The sequence below is a fragment of the Balearica regulorum genome, chromosome 4 (assembly GCF_011004875.1).
Source record: "Balearica regulorum gibbericeps isolate bBalReg1 chromosome 4, bBalReg1.pri, whole genome shotgun sequence".
NCBI classification, from domain to species: Eukaryota; Metazoa; Chordata; class Aves; order Gruiformes; family Gruidae; genus Balearica; species Balearica regulorum.
The window spans coordinates 2,419,597-2,440,577 of NC_046187.1; the positions used below are offsets into that span (position 1 = coordinate 2,419,597).

General features: G+C 46.3%; 2 protein-coding genes and 1 long non-coding RNA gene across 4 annotated transcripts in view; 2 read left to right on the plus strand and 1 right to left on the minus strand.

The window, feature by feature from the left end:
* The window catches only part of CNOT6L (CCR4-NOT transcription complex subunit 6 like), a 35,194-nt gene extending 31,606 nt beyond the window's left edge, over nt 1-3,588 (minus strand). The window contains exon 1 of one of the 2 annotated variants that reach the window (XM_075750906.1): nt 3,391-3,588. The gene's annotated coding sequence lies outside the window, so the exon portion shown is untranslated. Of the gene's footprint in view, nt 1-670; nt 861-3,390 lie in introns of those variants that run through there. The other variant, XM_075750905.1, reaches the window with a different exon arrangement.
* Nucleotides 3,589-3,921: 333 nt separating this feature from the next.
* LOC142601622 (uncharacterized) lies at nt 3,922-4,933 on the plus strand. The gene is made up of 3 exons (XR_012835134.1): nt 3,922-4,058; nt 4,208-4,315; nt 4,814-4,933. It is a non-coding gene; the product is annotated as an uncharacterized LOC142601622 (long non-coding RNA).
* A 1,116-nt stretch (nt 4,934-6,049) lies between these two features.
* Nucleotides 6,050-20,275, plus strand: MRPL1 (mitochondrial ribosomal protein L1). The gene is made up of 9 exons (XM_075750907.1): nt 6,050-6,287; nt 6,511-6,622; nt 7,762-8,005; nt 9,101-9,184; nt 10,728-10,799; nt 11,025-11,136; nt 12,589-12,689; nt 18,302-18,383; nt 19,854-20,275. Exons 1-9 carry the CDS (start codon nt 6,065-6,067, stop codon nt 20,006-20,008), a joined length of 1,185 nt encoding a protein of 394 aa, XP_075607022.1. The 5' UTR covers nt 6,050-6,064; the 3' UTR covers nt 20,009-20,275.
* The last annotated feature ends 706 nt before the right edge of the window (nt 20,276-20,981 follow it).

Sequence of the window (20,981 nt, forward strand, 5' to 3'; positions counted from 1 at the left end):
TGCCTCGAGTGCCCTTTTGGCATCCCAAAACCTCTTTCCAATAAATAGTAAGATAAATACATTTATTCGTATTTATCTCCTCCTTTAAACCCAAGTAACCCCAAAGTGTCCAACAGATTAAAGCTGATCTAGGTAGTATTTATTTTTTTTAAGTTAAAGTTTGCTCTAAAATTATGCATGTTACCGACACCCAGTTTTATAACTTAAAAACAGAAAGGCCTCGGAAAGGTTTTACTAAGAAAAAAAGAAATACACCTCCCCATCTGTGCACGTGGACTCTGAACAAAAAAGACAGCAGCTGCTGCGATCTAGCTAAAGGTATGTTTTTCTTCTCAGTGTTTTAGATTTAAATTAAGCAAAGACTTACCCCAGTGTGGAAATTAATTAATTTTTCTCCAATGGTGCCTTTTCGTTTTGCTACCAGAGTTCACACCCACCGTGGGATCACTTTGTGGCTTACTTCTTGTAAGACTGGTGTGAAAGCTAAATGTTACTGTGCTTGGCAACCTTGGTCAAAAGCCCGCCTCGCTCTTTGTAAAAACAAGATTGTTTATGAAAAACAAGCATAGGGGAAAATAAAAAAAAAAAGCCCAGCTTATCACATGAAACAAAAGTTTTAAAAACACCTTTGGAAAGAAAGAAAACAAGTAGCAGCCATAACATCACTTACTTCACAACAGAATTCTCCCTGCGAACATGACTGAGCTCCTACAGACGGTGGACCGGAAGAGGAGAGCAGCACACAGCAAATACACCCTGACCGGTTGTCCCTTCGGAGCCAGGCAAATAAATGTGGGATTACACTACATCCCTGGGAGCGCGGTGCTTTACTGGCAGCAGCTCTGCTACCAGGATAGGGAAAAACACCCTTTAAAAACGAAAACAAGCTATATCAGTAAAAGCGCACTTTTGCAGATAACTGCTTCTACAGCTGGGACTTCTGCTGGCACAGCGATGTCAGTCACGGGTCACACTTCGTCACAGCGCTCGCAGACAGAGCTGTGCCAGCAGAAGTTCACCATATAGACCGGGTGGGAAACTCAACAGCGACTGAAATGAAGCTGCACGGTTTTGTGGGTTTTCGTGCTGCTGCCAAACTAAGTTTTTCTAACAGTCTGATGGGGGGTAGTCTTACTCCTGTGCTGCTGACACGTTAGGATCTCAGCTTCCGAGGACAGAAGAAACCTAAACTTAGCTCGGGAACGTGGCAATACCTATCAACCATTTACTTTGTACTTTATCCTTCAATTAAATACACAAACTAAATTAGAAAGAGCCCCTCGAGGAAGATAAAATGGAATAAATTCAGTAGTGCTGTACTTGAGCGCTCAGAGTAGACCACCCTCACTTTTAACAGTAAGAAAAGAACAAAACGGAAAGCGTTTTGTTGTTTTTAACAGAATCTCTCTAGCAGACAGCAAGGCACTGCAAAATTCCCACCGTTCAGTTAAACCGAACAGTCAAAACGGTAACGAGGCTTTTGTGTCATCTTCAATCATCTTTGGAGACAGCAGGCAAGAGCATTTAACGCCCGAGTCAACGCTCAAACATAAGTTCTGTTCGGATGAATCGACACGAGATTGCGGGTCGTGCGTACGGTGATGCGTATCGTTACTCCAGAGCACGGAGCAGCGAGGTGTCAGAAGCGTGCGCTGCCGATCTGCTCGGGAGCAAAATTACAAAACCAAGCTGTAAATAAATTCCCGTCACCCTCCGTGGGGGAAAACGGGTGCCTTCAAACCTGCTCGCGTTCAATAATGAATAAAGCCGTCCGAAGCGCGGGGCTGTGGAAAGGAGAAGGGCTTATGTACAGGAAGTCAGGTCAGGCTGCGGCGCTTGCACGCGGCGCAACGTAAACCTCAAATGTAAAGCCTGCCTTTATCTTTTGTGAGGTATCGCCAGCACGTGGCCGTACCTAAAGCGGGCTGCGTTTCGGAAGAGCGACGTTTGGCAGGACAAATTTCACCATCGCTTCCTATTTTGATAGGGAGAAGGCAGAAATGAAAGCGCTGGCAGTGCTGTGTTTGTAAAGGCCGTGCTCCACCTTCGTCAGAGCTTTCTGGCCCTCCAAATCGGGATACAGCTTCTAGGAATTCCTTGGGTCGTGGCACAGGGAAGAGTTTGTTGTTAGAAATTATGTACTACTTTTTTTTTTTTTTTTTAAGCAGGGGAAAAAGAAAAAAAGCACCGAGGCAAAAACATCTCAAAGGAATGACAGAGGCTAAAAATAGGCACATTATCATCACTTTCATTATCAGCCATGTCTAAACACACGAGAAGTATAACCATGAGCGACTTCAGGATGAGGTGCTTTCCCCTCCAGGTTAGTTTTAGGTTGCCGAGAAGCACATTTGTGCTTGGCTGAGCAGCGGAGCATTACAGAGAGGGGATGGCAGAGGTATGAATTTAATTGCAAACACACACACACACACGGCTTAAACAAGGCCATCTAAAATTCTTATCAGCAGGCCGGCTCACGAGAAGTTGTAACTCCCCAAAGCAAATACTTAGCCTATTCAAAGTTTCAAAAATGACCTGATAAAGGCTACTTGTCTTAAGATTTCAGAAGGTCAGATAAAACTTGGTGTGGCAGCGAAACGGCAGAAAGCAACCGAGCCCTCCGCCATATTTCCCGAGAGTACTGAAGTTTAAAAAGCAAGCCCCAAACTGTTCCAAAAACTCAGTGTTTAGGTGCGTTATTTTATTTGCGAGCACCAATGCCTGAGCTCGAAGCCCAGCTTTTCTTGCAGGTGACGTTCCTTGCCATTTTCCTCGTACGGGACTGCTCCGTACCACCCGGAAAAAGCGGGGAGACCCACATCTCCCCAAAAACACCCTCCCCAGCCCCGCTGGCGGGTCACCCCCGGGGAAGGTCCCATCCCGGGACAGTGGCCGGCCCGGAGGGGATTGGGGCCAAGCACTCGCACTCGCCCCACGGCCGGGGTCCTCCTCACAGCCGGGGTTCTCCTCACGGCCGGGGTTCGCCCCACGGCCGGGGTTCGCCCCACGGCTGCCGCCTTCAGCCGGGGTTACGGGGTGAGCCTGGCACCCCCGAAAGCAGCTCGGGGGGGGGGGCGGCTGCCAACGCCGCCGCGGCCCAGGCTCCAGGGATCCCCCCCCGCACCGCCGAGCCGGGACCCCCGCTCCCTCCTCACCCTCCAGCCTCCTCCGGGCCGCCCCTCACCGTGAATATGCCTGCAGGCTCCCTCCCGCCCCGAGCCCGTATACACGGATCCGTGAGAGCGCGAAGCGGCGGCTGCGAGGCGGCCCAGGCCGCGGCGGCCGGCCCGGGTGCTGGCCCCGGTGCTGGCGGGGCGGCGGCGGGCCCCGACATGGCGGCGCGGGCCCGCTCCCCCGCCCCGCCAGGCCCCGTCGGGCCGCGGCGCTCACCTGCATCCGGCGCGGCGGGGCGGCGGGGCCGGCGGCGGCAGGGCGGCGGGGCGGCGGCGGCGGGCAGCAACGACATGCAGGCGGCGGCCCGCCGGGGAGCGGTGCCGGGGCCGGGGACGGAGCCGCGGGGCCGGGGGCGGCCGGGGCGGCGGCGGCAGCGGCGGCGGGGAGGAGCGGGCCGGGGCTCGGGCGGCGCGGAGGGCGGAGGCGGGGGCGGGCGCGGGGAGGTGGCGGCGGTGGTGGTGGCGGCGGCGGGAGGCGGGCGGGGCCGGGGCCGCCGCGACGGAGGGGGGGAACGGGACCTCGGGCACACGCCGGGCCGTGTCACCGCTCACACCCTCGCACACGCCGGGTCCTGTCACTCCCCGCGGCCGGTGGCAACACCTGCCCCGGGGCGGGGAACGACGCACCGCCGGCCCGCGGGGGGGGACAGCACCGGTCCGCGGGGACACCGGCAGGTCCCCGAAACGCCCGAGGGCGGGAAGACACCCCGTATTTACCTCATGATTTTGTTGGCGGCAGCCAGGAGCCCTCTCCGGAGCGGCAGCCGAGGAGGCGGTCGTCATCGGGAGGGTCAGCGGCCTGCGGCGCGCCCGGGGGACCTGGCTCGGGTTTGGGGGAGACTTGTGGGGGGGCTGCTTGCCCCCCCAAATTATGGAGGAGAGGCGGTGAGTAGGGGGGGCCGCTCACCCCCGGCGTCGGGAGAGCGGGAGAGGGGAAATGGCTGCTGGCGAATGGCCGCAGGGGCAGAGCTCCGTCTGGGATTTGAGGGTGCAGACCTCTCCTCATTGGGGTCCGCATGTTTGTTTCTCCGCAGGCAGCAGCTCCTTCTCTGGGAAATCTTTTTCGGCGCCCAGATTTCAGTTGTACGGACCCTCGTGAGACGGGGGATGCTTTTCTGGGCAGCCGAAGCAAGGAAACGCAGGTAAATGTCGCTCCAGTGTTAAAGCCCACCTTCCCTCAGACAAAATCCTTTTTGGTGGCCGTTCCCACGTTCGGTGACGAGGAACATGGGCCTACCGCAAGGGAAGGACGGACTGGAAAAAATAAAAATAAAAGCAGCGGGCCTGGGGTGGGGAGGAATGTCGGTCTTTGCGGGGTGACCTGTGGGACATCCCAGGTGGGAAAATGGTGCTGGAAAAAGAAAAGCACGGGAGAGGTGCGGGGAGGTGTCCGAGGGAGCGGCTGGGGGCACAGGGTGGGTCAGATCAGCTCCAAGAGCTTTTTATGTGAGCTCGATTTCTGCTGCAGCTGCCTGGACTCGTGCTGGAGCAAAAAAAGCCTCATTTCTGCTCAGAGAGCAGGACGCGTAGAATGAACCTCTGCGACAGAGCAAGGGGCTTTGATAGGAAGCGGGCTGCAGAGCCAGGGAGGCGTCGGGAGCGGATGCACGCTCACCACGAGCCCCTTATTTCCCTCCCAGGGCCAAAATCCGTGATCCTCGGCAGCGACCTTGTGTCTAACGAGTCAGAGGCTCACAAGGGGAGCGAGGAGTCGCGGAGGAAGAGCAAAAAGGATGGAGGTCCTTACCAGACCGCAGTGCGTATCAGAGAGTCTCCTGGTGAGTCTTGTGTTACATCTGCCACCACCACAGGAGACGTACATGCCTAACGCCCATCTGAAAAGCTCCTCTTCCCCCAAACCCGCTCTGCCTCGGTGTTTTAAATTCACACTTTTTCACTCCTCGCTGATACTTTTTAACCAAAAATGTTGGCTTTTTTCCCCCTCCTGTCACCCTCACACCTCCCCGTCTTGATCCTTTCCCGGGCCACTGAGCGTACAGTTACATTAAACAAACACCTTACCGTTTTTTTTTTACAACTTGTTTTACGTACGCACGTACGTCTGATTTAAAAATAACAATTCCCTGCCGTAGGGGGTAATGCCAGGTGAGATGTAAACACCCGACAGCCGCCCACGGGCCCCGCGCAGGCCAACGCTGCCGTATCTGCGGAAAGTTTGACTCCTCTCATGGTGCAAACAAACATGTAGCGTCATTGCTAGTCAAGAGATTTTACAAATATTTCCAAACAAACCAAGAAGATGAGCCTGAGCTCAGAGTTTGGGGCGGGAAGGACTTGATTGAATTTAAGAGAATATTCTCGGGCACGGATTTATCAGGGAGGGGAACGGAGCTGCGGGAGGTCGGGATGTTTCTAGGCAAAAGCACGTCAGCGTGGAATAAACAGGCCCCCTTTAAGGAGCGTGCATATTATCGTTTATGGCATATATCTGAACAGCTTCGGACCCGGTTAACCAAAGCCCTTACAGATGGAGGCTGCGTTTGTAGACCAGGTGGATCTTTTCCCAACCCGTCTGCATGTGAACAAGAGCGATAGCAGCCAGAAAAATCGCTTTCTTGAATTATTTGGGACTTGCAGAAAAAAAAAAAAACAACCCAAACACAAAACCCCAACACATTAAGAGTGAAATGGCCAACGTTAACCTCGGCAGGTGTTTCTTTAGGCGGGAACATCCCGGGCTGTGAGGGAAGCGGCTCTGGCTGCCCAAAGGAGATGCCAGCCGCCATGTTGGCACTGCCGGCCCCAGCCCACTGAACGCCTTCCGCGGAGGTTTGCGTGTCAGTTTTGTTCGCAGGGCTGCGGGGACAGCCCCGGTTTCGTACCGAGGCCGGGTGAGAACCGGGCTGGAAGCGTTTAATCAGGCCCCGGGAATGCCCCGAGCACCGGACACCCCGGGAACGGCGGGCGGCGGCAGCGGCGGCTGGGGGGACGGCGGTATGGGGAACACCGGGCGGCGCTTCCGGCCGCTGCCGGAAGTACTCGGGCCTGTCCGCGCCCGGAACTTTTCTTCTCCGTCGTGGGGGAACGGTTTCAGCGCTGCACCGCCGCCCTTCCGCAAGATGGCGGCGCCCGCTGGCCGCTGCTTGTGGAGAGGTGAAGGGGCCTCTGCGTTTCTCCGCTTTTCCCGCCGGGAAAGCGTGGGGGTTGGCTACCGGCTCTTCTCTATCTCCAGCCGGCGAGTTTTGCCTTGGTCGCGGGGCAGGGGGCGATCCTGAGAGGCGGTGGGGCCTGCTCGGGCGGGGGTGGCGGGGCGCCCCCGGGGAGGCGGGGGAGGTCGGGGCGTTTGTCTGAGGCGATGTTTGCTTTTCCTTCGCAGTACTGGCCCCGCGTCGCGGGTGGGTCTTCCCTGGGCTCAACCAGCGCCTTTCTGCCGCCCCCGCCTTGATGAGCGCCGTGCCGCCCGCCCGGCCCTACGCTGCGGCAGCGAAGTGAGTGCGTCTCCTTCCATCCGAAGCGGCTTTCTTGGCCGTCGGGTGTCCTGGTAGTGGTGGAGGGGGGGAGCGTGTAGTGCTTTCAGTGTCTGCTGTGTTGCTCTAACAGCCGAGCTGGCCTTGGTGACATTCCCCAAGCTGCCAGCTTCTCGAGAAACAGCCTGGAGAGAGAAGATCTAAGCTGGACTTGCAGGGAGTGTTTTCCGTTACTCTTGTGATAATGAATGTAACGGTTATGAGGAGAAAATGATTTGATACTTTGGATGTGTGTTTTTGGAGGGTATAGCTGGTTACATCTTGGGGAGTAATGTCAGTAGGAAAGCTGGTGAGCTTATGGAATTGGTTTCAAACAGTTCCTCTTCTTGCTTCAGGTTGCTTTTTAGGGTCTAATTTGTCTGTAAGTCTAATATTATGGCGTTAGTGGGAGAAGTAAAAATGATGTCCGTCTACAGAGCAGTGAAGCAGGCTGTACACCAAATGTTGTGAAGGGCTGCAGATTCTTTCACTATAGTTAAGAGAGGAGTGGAGTATCTAGTTATTACTTTCATATTTTTTCCTTGATTTGAGAGCCTTTGAAAATAGGCAGGAGACTAAGGATTGGGGCTAGTGTGTGTTAACTGCAGGAAAAATCATGCAAGGAAAGGAGAATAAACCTTTTTGGAAAGGGGGGACTGCCCTGTTCCACTCTGAGAAGAAGAAAAACCCTGCAGATGTGTCTCCTGATTACCAGGAAGGTGTGTGGGATTTCTTCCATGTAGAAGGAGCTTGGGCGCAGTGCCTGCCACCGGTCCCTGTGAAGGTGACACCTGTGAAAGAAAGGTGGTGTGCTATCCTAAACTGGTTTTGCTTTGATGCAATAGGAGGTCATTAACTTGGTTCCATGCCATGGGAAAGCGGTTATGTTGTTTGAAGAGCTTAACTGCCTTCAGAGCTTTTGATTTCTGAAAACTGGGGTTCTGGCTTGGCCATCTGAGACAAATAATTGGCATGAATTTAAGGGATGCTGTTCATGTGTAGAACCTTCCTTGTTAACTAATCATTACTTAATAAATGACACATGACAGTATTTACTTTTTTCTCTTGGCTCATGTGCCAAACTTCAGTCGATGATCTAACAATATCTTTCTTTGTCTTAGAACTGCAAAAAAAGGTTCACAAAGGACCAAGCAGGAAGAAACAAAAAAGAAACAAGCGACCAGGAGGCGGCCGCTGATGAGCAAGCCGGTGGATGATGTATACTTGACGTGGTATTATGAGCGGCCATCCTATGACTTGGAAGAGGCTGTGGGTATGCTAAAGAAATTCCAGGAACTGGATTTCACTCACCCCCAACAGTATGTCTACATTAACGTATTCCTGGATATGGCACTACAGAAGAAGGTAGGTTGGAAGTCTATATGTGTTGTGGTATTTTTTCTTTTTAACGCGAGATGGCTGTGTTTTAAGTGCAGAGCAGGTGCTGCTGTCGGCCTTCTCGGCTGCCTCCTGCAGCTTCCCTGATTGCAAGGAAGATGTGTGCTTTTGCAGGTGACTTTTTGCCTTTATATGTGCGTAATTATTAAACATCCCTCATACTCCTGAGGTGAAGGTAGCACCATCGAGGATTTTGAAAACAGGCTGTTAGGCGACTAAAACGAATGTTGGGACAGAACCGATCAAACAAAACTTTACGTCTGTTTGGACTTTGCACTTAAAGATGTGTTACCAAAGTCGTGTGTGGTGTTCTGGGATGATTGTTACAGGGAGAAGTGTAAAGACAAGCTTCTTCTCCCTCTGTCCTTCACCTTGTTTTGATTTATTTATTTTTTTTTTAAATAATGTTCCTTGAAAGTACGCTATTGCTTGTTTGCCTATGACCTGTTTGATTTAAAGGTGTCTAGCCCAGTTTAGTCTTTGCGTAAAGCTCCTTCTGCTTCCCCTATAAGTAGAAAAAAAGTTAGGCCACTTCAGAGTTGGCTTCTTCGCACGTGTAACTAAATATCCCTTTGGTATATCCGGGGTCCCTTAGAGCTGGAAAATAAGTTTGTGCTTAAAGAAATGCAGAGCTCTTGCTCCTGCTTTCGAGGCTCTGTGATATTCTTAAGGCTCGGTGAGAGACGCTTTCCATGCCGATGTTTTGCATTGGCTGTTGCGTCAGAAACATCATTTAGATAAGCTGCAGCCTCAGCGCCTCCGTGTTCGTTACTGACCGCACCAGAGCGTGGTGGCAATCCTGGAGTCGGTGTCCCAGCCCCTTTCTTGTTGGCAAAGTGCAGCATAATTAATTCGTGTCTCTCAAGTTTAGATTTGAGTATATGCTGGACATGAAAAAGCAGGCAAAATTTACGTATCGTGCTTGCTTGTTATCACGAATGTGCAAGGAAATCGTGGGTAAGATTGCCATTTAGGAGACCAACTCCACACGATTGTATAACTTGCCCTTAAGTCCTGATTTCTTTTTTGTTTTGTTTTAAATTTTTTTCCTTTACTTTTTAGAAAAAAGTGGATCCATTTGCAAGCACTGTTCTTCTGCCGTATCGCTTCACAGATGAAACAAATAAGGTCTTGGTCTTCACAGAGGTGGGTAAGCCTGAATTACTTGCTTTATGCGTGTTGTGTATCTAGCATGATCTTATAACACGACTAGTTCCCGTGCAAGTACCACACCTTTTATTGAGAAGACTCTGCAAATGCTTTGGAGAACTCTTAAGCCTGTCTAGGATTCATCTTCAGCAGCGTTTAAATTTATTAACCAGCATCTTACAGGATTTCCTTCATCTTGATAGGTTTGCATATATGTAGCTTATTCTAGCAGCGCACTTGGGAAACCAACATCTGTGTAGATGTGACTAAGTAAGAGATGATTAGAGATGGTTTATCGAGTACAGGCAGATGGTTTAGTGTGGCAGCCATGTCCAACCCTGCTGTCTGAAGCCTTTGCAGGCAGCGCAGGATACGAGTGGGTGTTACTCACAGTAACTTGTGCTGTACCTGGACACTTTTGGCTGGGGGATAAGTAACTTCTCCTCCAAAACCCGGACCAACTTAACAGCCTCTGCCCCAAAGCCTTTGTCTGCTGTCCCAGGAGTTTGCTAATGTGAAACGGTGCGTAGAGCAGTTGTAGCGTCGGTATGAGACTAGTTTCAGCCTCTGCTGCTGTCCTTGGCCAGTTAATCATTCTAACAGAGTAGACCTACATATATTTTAATGACATTATTGTAGAGAACTGTCACAGGTTTAGTTGGCTGCCCTTTGGGCTTAAGTTTTATCAGACTCTGTACCTGAGCTACAAGGTGAGAATATTCCTACAGAACGGAGGGCTGACGAAAGGCTCGAGCATACCGGGGTCTGCGGTGCTGCATCTCACAACCTTCTCCCTCCACTCAAATTCGTGTGGGACAAGAGATCCCCTGCCGTGTGAAGGTGTCTATGTGGAAAAAGGTTGAGCGACTGAGGTGCTGGCTAGTGCTTTTGGATGGAAGTGCGGAGCTATTCCGTTTATTCCTGTGAGGAAAAGTTGGTTCTGGCTTTGAGTCGTGAATGTCTGCTCATATCAAAAGCTTGAGCCAAAGTTTTTTACAAAAGCCTTTTAGCTTTCTGTTTTTCAGACTATTGAAAGCGAAACCTTGCAGAGGGCAGATGAGGTTAATTTCTAAATGCTCTTTGAAGCCAAAGTCTACTAGCACTTTCAGAAGTGGAATACCTTTATTTAACAGTGGTTTTCGGTAGCATGTTCTGTGCTTTTCTTTAGAGTAAGATATTGGCTCCAGCCAGTGGATTGTAGTTTCCAGGGATGGAGGGAGGAGAGAAAGGGGCTTTGACAGAGCTGCTCTGCAAACAGGATGGGCTTTTCTCCTCCTTTTCCAGTAGAAGTGGAGTAAAGACTTGATTGCTTCTTACTGGCACCTGGACTGAAGTGGAGTTACTGCTGTATATTAAATCACCAGGGCTAGATATTTTTGGTCTTGGGTTGCCTTCAACAGTCTTTGCTTCTTAACCGGTAAATACCCTGTTTTGATACCCAGTTGTCCCAAGATAAATCACCCATCCAGTGCTGTTGATAGAGACTAATTGGTAGTACAGATGTTATAAATTATTATTTTTTTTTTCTCTCTCTCAACAGAATGAGCAAGAAGCTGAAATAGCTCGGGAGAATGGAGCTGCTGTTGTGGGAGGAGTTGAATTAATCAAATGGGTATTTGTTTTGGTTTTTTTTAAGACTGATGTAAATAGCCTCCCTTAAGCAGTGACTGGGGTGGAGGGAGCAAGAAACCTCATGTCCAGTAAACTCTAGCTTGAAGTTATCAGCCCATATAAAGAGTGAGAGATGAGTTTCTGTGCTCAGACGTGCTTCTAGGTCAACTTGCATCCTGAGGTCATTGATTGTATTCCTAAATATATTTAATTTCTTATATTGCAGATTTTAGAAGATGAAATCCAAGTGGACTCCTACGTAGCTGTTCCTGCAATTATGCCTAAACTAATACCTTTAAGGAACAAACTAAGACGAAAATACCCAAGCACAAAGAGAAGTAAGAAGCGATTCTTTCTTGGGAATCTCAAGTACTGAACAAGACTTAACTCTAGAAGTGACACAGAAGCTTTTTTTTTTATGAGGATCTATAATTACTTTGAGTATTAGGCTGTATATGACTGAACTGCTTGTTTTGTCTTAGATGAGAGTAGTTTGAGGCATCTAGAACCGTGCTTTTCTCGTACAACAGGCAAATGTGGGATTAGAATCAAGGTGAATTTGCGTGCTAGTTGCCCCTATGCTTGTTAGTCCTGATAAACCTTAATAGTAATATGAAGTTACCCAGGAAAACAGAAACAACTTGCAAAAAACATAGGCACCGAGATAGTTGCAATGTCTAACTGTCGTGCAGTTGTGTGGATCCCAGCTTCGTGACTGCTGCTGCTCCTCCTGCCTGTTCCTTGCTACTGAGCAGCGGAGTTGTTTATGCATTTCCTTAGTACAGCCTGTTCCCTTATCTGCGTGGTCTCTCCTTTTCACAATGCTCAAGACGTTTCCTCTCCAGGTCAGGTGTTCAGAGCAGCGAATCTCAGTCTCTGAGAACTTTTGTCCTCCCTTGCTGACTTACTTTATTTTAGCTATGTGTCAAGGGTCTATTTCAAATATGAACAAGGAGGGGCATGTTTTTCAACCGTGGAGCCTGCGCTAGCTGCGTGAAGCGCTGCATCTTGAACCATATCTCTTTCTTCGCTGCCCCGGCTGTCTTAATGTTATGCAAGCTGCAGGCAGTGTTTTTAGGCTCCTAAACATTTAAGACAAACCTATTAACCTGTCCAAAACATTGCAACAGAAAGTACTCCAGGTATTTTTGGTAGAAATGAAAGCCGTATTACGCCATTATGAACTCGCTTGCTTTGTAGCTTATCCAGGGCTGGTTTTTCTTGGAGCTGTCAAAAGATGTGTGGGAGAAGTAATGCTGGTATTTCAAGCAATTGAGTGATGGTGTAAATCTGTCAAATGAGCCCTTGCAGCTGGGATAACAAACAGCTGTCTTGACTTGTGGGAATGGCTGCATCGTGCCAGCGTGTTCCAGGTTGTGTGTAACAACTTGTTATTACGTAGTCGTAGATGTTGTTTTTAAGACTTGGGGCTTTGTCTAAACCTAACTGAGTAGGCTTTGGGGTCTCAAGCTCCTTTAGTTGTGTTAGGTAAGAAAGCTTTGGTTTACGTATACATAAACACGTTCTTCATTTGAAGTGCAGCCTTTGTTAACCTTGCCTCCTGTATTAGGTGCTCCTGTCTGCACATAAATGAGGAAGAAGGGAAGATACGAGCGATTTATATAGCGTGTGTGAGGACACCATTGTCTTGTCTGTGAAACTGCATTTTTCATTGGAGTTTAACTACTTTGATTGCAAGACTGAATTCTTTCTCTTCTACCACCCCAGTTAGCCACACTAATAAGCATTACTCAGACAACTTTTTTGCGCTTTTTTTTTTTTTTAATTAGATTCCCTGGGCCATGATATTCCCAAAATGCTGCAACTCTTCAGAGAAGGTCTTGAGTACATGGTAGAAGACGAGTGTGTAATCAAGACCAGAATAGCAAGAGTAAGTTGTATATAGAGTTCTGAAGTTTTTCTTCTACGGAGCAGAACTGAAGTTAGTATTAAAAGAGGGGGAGAAACATGTTTTCCATGTGTGTTGCCAACGTTTTTAACTGTGTTATTTAACTGACCTTTGAACTAAATGGAACGCTTACTCTTTGTTGCGTGACATCTTCAGCTGATGTGAGCCCTGTACGTTGGTAATGTGTGACGATAGAGTATGGCTCTGCTAAAACTCAGAGCAAGGCATACTTGATGCCCAGCATGGGATCTGTACTTGCCACTGTATTGGCAAGGAATTGTAAAAATGAACTAAATAGGATGAAAGAGGTACAATTCCTAGTAATTTTCTTGTGAGTTGACATCTTAACATAGGCTTTGCTTTCCTCCTGCCTTCTGCAGCACTCTTCTGTCAGTGAAATAAAGGTTATTTTGATTTTTTTTTTAAGTAAATAAACTGTGAGTTGTCAGTCCACGGTCAGTATGCACCGGTGGATCAAAACCTGTTTACTTTAACTTAATAATTACAGATTCATTTAATTTTGATAACTTGAGTTCTGGACTGGAGCAAAAAGCAAGAACTGTTTACATTACACCTGAAATATAAAATTAATTTGTGCTTGGATGTCATCTAAAAAATTGGATTGTATAAGAGTCTCTTTTCTCTCTTTTTTTTCCCTTAATATGTTTTCCTTAATTTTTTTTATATATTGTTATTTTCCCTTCTCCAAACTGTGTTTTTTGTTATCATTCTGTTTTGTCTATTCATAATCCTGCCTGATTTTTTTTTTTCCTTCAACTGATACTGGTACAGAAAGGAAGCGTACAAGTTATCTAACCCCTGAAGCTTTGTCTGGTGGTGTTAGAGATAAGCAAGTTTATTAATTCTGGCTAGCTGGTCCGAGTTGTACATGTGAATTTCAACGGCTTGCTTGTCTATACGATACTCAAAACTGAGGTTCTTGGGATGATTTTGCTAAAGTGTCTTATTTAGTACGCTTTGATGCAGGCAGTATCTTTAGGCGTTTGTAAGTTTAACGGACTCTGCCAAATGCCTGGAATCTGTAGATCAGTCTTGGTTTCAAGTGTTGTGCCTGTATTCTTTAATTTTTGCTTTGGACTGCTTAAACCTTAATCATTTTATACTGTAGGTCAGACAAGAAAAACCCTGCAAATTAAAATGATTGTAAGGTTTCTTCTTGTATAGTAGAGATGAAAAATTGTGGTTTTAATAAAGGTGATTAGAGAGCTCTGATGTTTTGACAGTATTCAGTGCAATTGCAGTTGGTTTTGCTTTGTGTCATGTCCTGTAGCTGCGGCTAGAGTTTCTGAAGTTAAAACCACGTCCTGTTGCTGATGTAAGATGTTGGTGTAACGGACTACCTTAGGTTCTGTGTCTAGGCAGCTCAGCCCAGCAGTTCCGTGGCACTTGAGAAGACCCAGTGCAGCCATGGCTGTCACTCTGTGCAAGTCAACAGTAGGTTCTTGGGAACGAACTCTTCATCTTGGATTGGAAATAGGATGATGAGGGCTTATTTACAGAGTTCATATGTGCGGAGTGGATGTCATCTGTGTGGCAGAGGTGACTGCACGTGGGGCGTGACACGCTCTGTCACGCTGCTGTGTATGGAGTTGTGTGCAGAGGGCTAACTCGGTGGTTATGGCTTAGGTAAAACATCTCCACCCTCTCTCGCTACTATCCTTCAGCTGACCTAGTTTTCCTGCTGTTTGTGCAGCGGTGCTGGAAGGAGATCGAGGGCAGGCGAGGCCCTGGGAGGCTGAGCCTTGACTGGTTACGCATATCTGCTCACCACTAAATTCAGAGCTTTTTTAATTTAAATCTCATCAGTGAGAAAATAATAATTTGTGAACTACACAAAAGCACGAAGATGTATTGCTGTATTCCAAACAGTAGCGTAGATGTTTCTGGGAGACTGCCAAGCTGGCGTTTCTCAGAGAGATGTTTTCCCTTTAGTCCTGCCGTTGTCTTGTGTTGCCCGTTAGTTCAATTACGGCCAGTGGGTTGATGTAACGCTGCGCTCCCACGTAAGTCAGCAGCCTCGGTGGTGTTTGCTTAGTAGTAATTGAGATATATTTGAAAAGCCTGGGAGTTGGCAGCAGTTAAGTTTAATTATTAGATCTGAAATTGTGAAACTGAGAATATAAAATGTCCTTTTAAGACACGGAGCTTAAAGGAGGAGGGAGACAAATGAGGCTGCTCGGGATATCTCTTTCAGAATCGAGCTGTATGCAAAGGGCAGCTTAAAGTCACTTTTTCTGAGGGTTTTGACTTAAGTCTTGAGTCCATACAGGGCGTACAGTATGTGACAGCGGGAAGGAATTTCGAGTGTATCTTCCTACCTGTGCAGAGAGCTGCCTGTGAAATGGTTTTTCCGTGGAAAAGAGTAAGATGGTTTCAGGAGGGGAGATTTTAAGGCTTGTTCAGAAGGATGTGTTTTCTGGGAAGGGACGTGTTTACAGGAGCACTGTTTTATTCCCAGGCTTAGAAGTATGGAGAGATGTCTGCTGAACCAGAGATCTCTTGGACTTGGTACACAGAACATAGAGGTGCACGGAAATGAGAGTTAAGGCAGGGAACGGAAATGCCAGTTTGCACTAGAAGTAGCATCTACCTCCCTTGGTTTGTAAGGGGACCGAAGGCTCCAAGTGTCGGTGTCCTTTTAAAAAAGGGGGGGGGGTGGGGGGAGAAAAGACTAATGTATCCTTAGCTTTGAACCCCTTTAAAGCAGGGGGAGAGGAAAAAAAATCCCACAGTTGAGGAAGAGCTGTTAACTCTTGTCATTTCAAATGCTTGAGAGTTGAAATCTGTTTATTGGGGGATGAAGGGAACAATGCAAAAAGCATAGATTGTAACAGTTGTCTTCTGTTACCTGCTTGAGCTGTTCTCTCTTTGAGATATCACATGGATTATTGCAGCCTTTATTATGGGAGTTTTAAGTCTTCAAGACTTGATGTGGGAAGCCATCGGTTGAAGAAAAGGCTGGAACAACCATGGTTGGGTCCGTGCTAATGGGTATTTGTTCTGGCAGCTTCAAAAAGGGGCGGGCGGGAAGGGTAGAAAACTGGTTCAGGGAATAGAGTGTAGACTGATCCGCCCTGCTGTACCAGGCGTTATTTTAGGAGGATATGTTATAGCATACATTCTTAATGCTGCTTGCTGGAAGAACACATCTTGAGAGTGACGTAGAGGCTCAAGCTTTACACCTGTTGTAAATTTATTGTACGTGGTGTGCAATGACTGCTGGTTGAAAGTGCCTATTTTGTTAAAAGTGCATGCAAAAACCCAAAAAAGGCTGTCTTTGCCCTGATTCAGGCAGAAGCGGGTAGATGAAAGCAACATGGTCACGCAGGTGAGTGTTGCAGGACTCTCACTGGACACAGGAATAAGGGAAGTTGGATTGATTTACTTGAATTTAATGGGTATTTCATGTTTCTTCTGTGCAAACCACGTTTATGAGAAAGGCAGTTGGAGTGGTATCCTTTTGTCTGCTGTGGAGTCTTCCTATTGATGTGGGGGTGCCATACATCTTAAAAATAGTTTCACTTAACTTTAAATATTATTTCCTACTACTTTGAAATGAATTTTATTTGATTAAATAGCTTTAATATTTTAAAGAGATTAAAATGTTAGTAGCTGAGATGGTAAATACAGTTCCTTTGAATAGCAAAAGTAGAGGATGAGTGCCACTCATGAATCAAAGGAGGGGTTACTTCGCTTTGCTTGTTTCACTTAATTTGAAGCTGCATGAAGCTTTTTGTTGTATTGATTTTTTTTTATAGATAGATAGCCTTGTCTAATTTTAGTTAAGATGCTATGTCCATTTCATTAGATGTAACAGTAACATGTCCAGACTGCTATCAACTCGGGGGTTTGGTTTTTTGGGTTATTTTGGGGTTTTTTTGAGGACCGGTCAAATGATAGGTCTGTTGAGAGAAGGTAATAAGCAATGGAAGTGCCATTCTTGGTTACTTTGCATCAGCGTGGCTTTTGATTTTTGTGTAGTGTGTAGCAGAAGACACTCTTTGGATCTGTATGACAGCTAAGTCAGTTGCAGATTGCAGGGGACGTGTATATTTGTATATAAGTTAGTGACTTGTAGTAAGCATGACTGAACTTAAGAGCTGTCAGCTTTCAAGTTGTTTGGTTTTGCCTAGGTAGTGAAATCATTGTAAAATAGGCTGTAAACTGAAGGAATTGACAGAAATGCCTGTGAAGAAACCTTTCTCTATTAGGTTTATTTTGATTGCATTAACTTTCTGTTGCTCAGTCTTTATTTTTCAATGTATAAATGCTTTGTACTCGATTTTGCTTTTTTTAAGTCGTCTTTTATTTGCTGATTCCCAGACCATTAAGTATCTAGTGTAGTAATCGTGTCTCAAATCACACCTCTCCACTGCACCCAGGAACAGAATTTTGTTGTTGTCTGTTGTGGTGTAGAGATGAGTTGTAAATCCTTATAAAAAGCTCTAACTTTAGAGCAGCTTGCAAATTCTGTATCTTATCAATGTTGCTAGGCTTTGTTAAGGGTGATGAATGCCAACTGAAGGTTCACTTCAGACCTGAACGGAGCGTAAGGCTCGGAAGCCAACGCTATCGAAACCTTCATTTGAGGTATAGTTTCTAATTGGTTATTACCGATGAATTGTTTTGTTGAAATTGTTCCACGTATTCCTTCATTTTGTATTCAGTACAGCACGGTGAGTCTGTCAGTGGAGTGAGATGCTCAGCATTAACAAACAAATTTTTAGATCTTTTAATTTAAGAATGATTAAGCACTTGGCAATCGGTGTAACGATGATCAAGATAAATGTGTTCTGGCAGACTTATAATCCAAATGCAATGCCTCTGCTATGCAGGCCAGAAGAGCATAAACAGGTATTAATGGACCAGATCTGGGAGGAGAGTAGTCAAGGATAACAGTATTTCTATTGCAACATAATGGGTACACTTACAGATAAGTGAGATATTAATAAAATCTGCTCGTGTTGCACTGGGAGGCGGCTTTGACCCGAGGTTGTTCAGGTTGGCACGTCTCTTGATTGTGAGTTGCGCCTTCTTCAAGAGAGTCCAGATGAGATGACCAGCGGTCATGCTTTAAAGTGATGGGTGTATGAGGGAAGATGCAAGCATTAATTTTTTGGCAAGAGTGTCGGTTCACTTCTAAGTATCAGTGATGGGTGCAGTGAGGATCACGTATGTGTCTGAAGTGAGGTGTGCTTAAGCGCTCGGTCAGACGAGGACGTTGGGCAGAAGGAGGAGCCGTCGGTCTATGGTTTTTGTTCAAAGGTCAGAAATGCCTTGGGTGGGAACAGGGGTGTGTAAAAAGGGTAGAGACAGAACTGGTATTGGTTTAGAGCTCACTGCTTCCAAATACTTTATGTAAAAAGTAGAAATTCCATGCACTGTGCTATAAAATACTTATTTTCTCCGAGTCATTTGGATAAGGCTGTTAATGGGATTTGTAACTCCTTAACAGGGAACACAGAAAACCAAAATCTATCCAAATTAAGAATAAATACATACCCAGTGCTTTCAGATTAATCAATCTAGGTTTTCAGTTTCACCATGGCTAACTTTGCTTTATCCTTTTTCAGCTGGATATGCCTACTGAGCAGATAATTGCTAATCTACAAACAGTTATCAATGATATCTGCACCTTCAAGCCATTGACTTACGGTAGGTAGCAGTGCTTCTAATGTGGTAGTTGAAGTTACAGCAAACAAAATCAAGAATGAACCGTTTTATTTTCTGTTGTCAAGATACTTTTAAAATTTCTGCTGTTCCTAGGGAAAAGCTCTTAATTTTTTGGTTTGTTTTTATTCCTTAGCAAAAAGATCAGGTTACAAAGGAGTAAAAGTGTGAATTCTGTGTGGTGTACCTGTGGATTTTGCTTACTGTTCTGAGCCAAGAATGTGAACAACTAACATGCTATCTGTCTTTGTCATAATAAAGTAAACGTTAAACGGACGTCATCTGCTTAGCTGGAGTGGATTGTGAACATAGTTTTATGGAAGAATAGCCTTGTTTAAGCTAAGAAAAATACAATTTTAATACTGGTGTAATGTTTGCGCAAAGAATCGTGTTGCATCTCTTCCAGTGATGCTGTTAATAATAACTACTGTACAGACAGAGAACAGACCGCAAAAAGCCAAGTACACATGCCTTTAGAAGCATTTCATCCCAAATAGAAAGTATAAGGGGTCAGCTGACTTCAGATAGGAGTAAATAGAAGCAGAAAGTGATGGTATTTGTGTCCTTAGGGAGTTTATATGTGAACTACACCAACCTCGTGAACTAAGGGTAAACGGCGCTGGTCTTAGCGTTTCTACTGATTTTGCGGTGTCAGGCTGGATTCTTGTGGTGGGTCTTTTACTGGCTTAATTAAAACTATTTGCTGTTTATAGGCAGCAAACTTGATTATTAACCTGTCTTTACACCAGTGGAGTCTGAATACGCTTGCTAACTATCAATTAGACCAACTAGTTGGAGCTATCTGTTCCTTAGTTCCTTTCAGACTTTACATATGTAATAGCATGTCTTGACGCAGCTATGTAGTTATCACTAAAATGGCATTCCTCTGCAAGTCACTTGATCTAATCCAAGACTAAAAATACCAGCAGGCAAATGTTCTCAGAGTATCATGTAGATCTATTTGTTTCCCGTGAAGGAATATGACTATTTCTGTAGTTCCTGTCAAAAAGTTCCCTTGGCATTTCATGGTAGGATCCTGATTTAGGAATGGTTTCTTTTGTGCATTAATCATGTAGGAATATTTGGGTGATGGACAAACTTCCCCCACCCCATATCTTGCCAATCAGGACCGCTTCCCAAAGTGAGTTCACCTGTATTTCAGGTTTCGGAGAGTGTGTGTGTGAAGCTTTACTTGTACGTTCTAAGGCCCAGGGAGGGGCACTGGAGGAATAAAGCAGCCATCAAGTTAGTAACTTCTATGGCACCGGAGCGTGGATTGTGTTTTGAACCCGATCTGGGTGGTGGTAAACCTTTTGTACCAAAGGGATGCGTCTGTGTGTATAGTTCTGATTCTGGTCATGTGCGTAACACAGTATGGATTAGTAAAAGATAAATCAGCCTGGAGATATGAAAAGTGGTAGAGCGATGGAATTAGTGGTGTTCTTTGTTTTCTAGGTCCTATTGTGTGGAGGTTGGTTATTAGATCGTCAACCAGTGAAGGTTTGCTACTGAACCTTGATGGACTTCTGCCTCAGGTGGAGAAAGTAGAAGAAGAAAAAAATGCAGAAGATGGTGAACAAAACCATGTCCAAGAAACTCTTAGTACCTGATGCCTTTTCTTGTAGATCTGATGATGAAGCTTGGAAGGCAAATGGTGTCATTCAAATGGTACTTTATGAAAAGAAAAAAATAAATCTAACATGTGAATTTCACTTGTAAATTCTGTGTACCGAGAAATGTTGTCACAAACAGGAGTTTGTTGTCAAGACTGAAAACATGTTAAATTCCTCGTGTTGGTAGCTGAAAGCTCCTTTGTGTATTGTTGTTTTCTTTGCACATAATGGTTCTTACTTTTATTAAAGTATTTCTGTAACTACTGAAGTATCGCCATCCAGTTTCCACAGTTGCAGCCGAAAGGCCAGCGCACATTACATCCGTAATGCTGGGCTTTTTACTCTGTTGAAGTTGCAGAATGTTGATGCTTTTGTTGTCTTGACTCGGTCCTCCCCAGAGCGACTAATGCAGTTACTCGCGGAAAAGCTGCTGTATAACTCGCCGACGAAGGAAACTCCTTTTTTATTTACCGTTCCGTGTTTCTGCAAAGTCAGAGATGGTGTTCCTTTGAGTTGGCGGGAGCAACGTCTGCGTGGTGCTTGTGATACCTCGCTTTCCGTTTCAGCTGCGTGCGTAGATACTGGAGAGGTGTACGGAGGATCACTGCTCTGCTACTTTGAGCCTCTGAACGCAGGTTAGTTTGTGTGACAAATTGTAATAGGTGAGCTTTTTTTCAAAGGAAAAATGAGATGTATTCCATGGGAGGAGCGTAAGTGATACGATGCCCCTCAGAGAATCCAGTCCATGGTTGGTTTGTACCATCCTGCAAAGAATTATGCTTAAACTGTTTTGGGATGAAACCTGAGTGTAGCCACAAAGTTTAAGTGTCACTTTCTTGTCTATTTTCTATCATAGAAGTTGTTAGTGATGGGTTTGTGAATAACCTCTTGGGATAAGTGGATGGGCTTGAGGGAGCGAGGGCGGCTTCACACCAAGCAGCAGCAGATCTTTTTCCATAAAAGTGACTCT

Bases quoted from the DNA above. Each gene is read 5' to 3' on its own strand.
- MRPL1 (XM_075750907.1), top strand. From the start codon at position 6,065: ATGCCCCGAGCACCGGACACCCCGGGAACGGCGGGCGGCGGCAGCGGC. The intron at 9,185-10,727 runs GTGGGTAAGCCT...CTCTCTCAACAG, and splicing joins AGGTCTTGGTCTTCACAGAG to AATGAGCAAGAAGCTGAAAT. The intron at 11,137-12,588 runs GTAAGAAGCGAT...TTTTTTAATTAG, and splicing joins ATACCCAAGCACAAAGAGAA to ATTCCCTGGGCCATGATATT.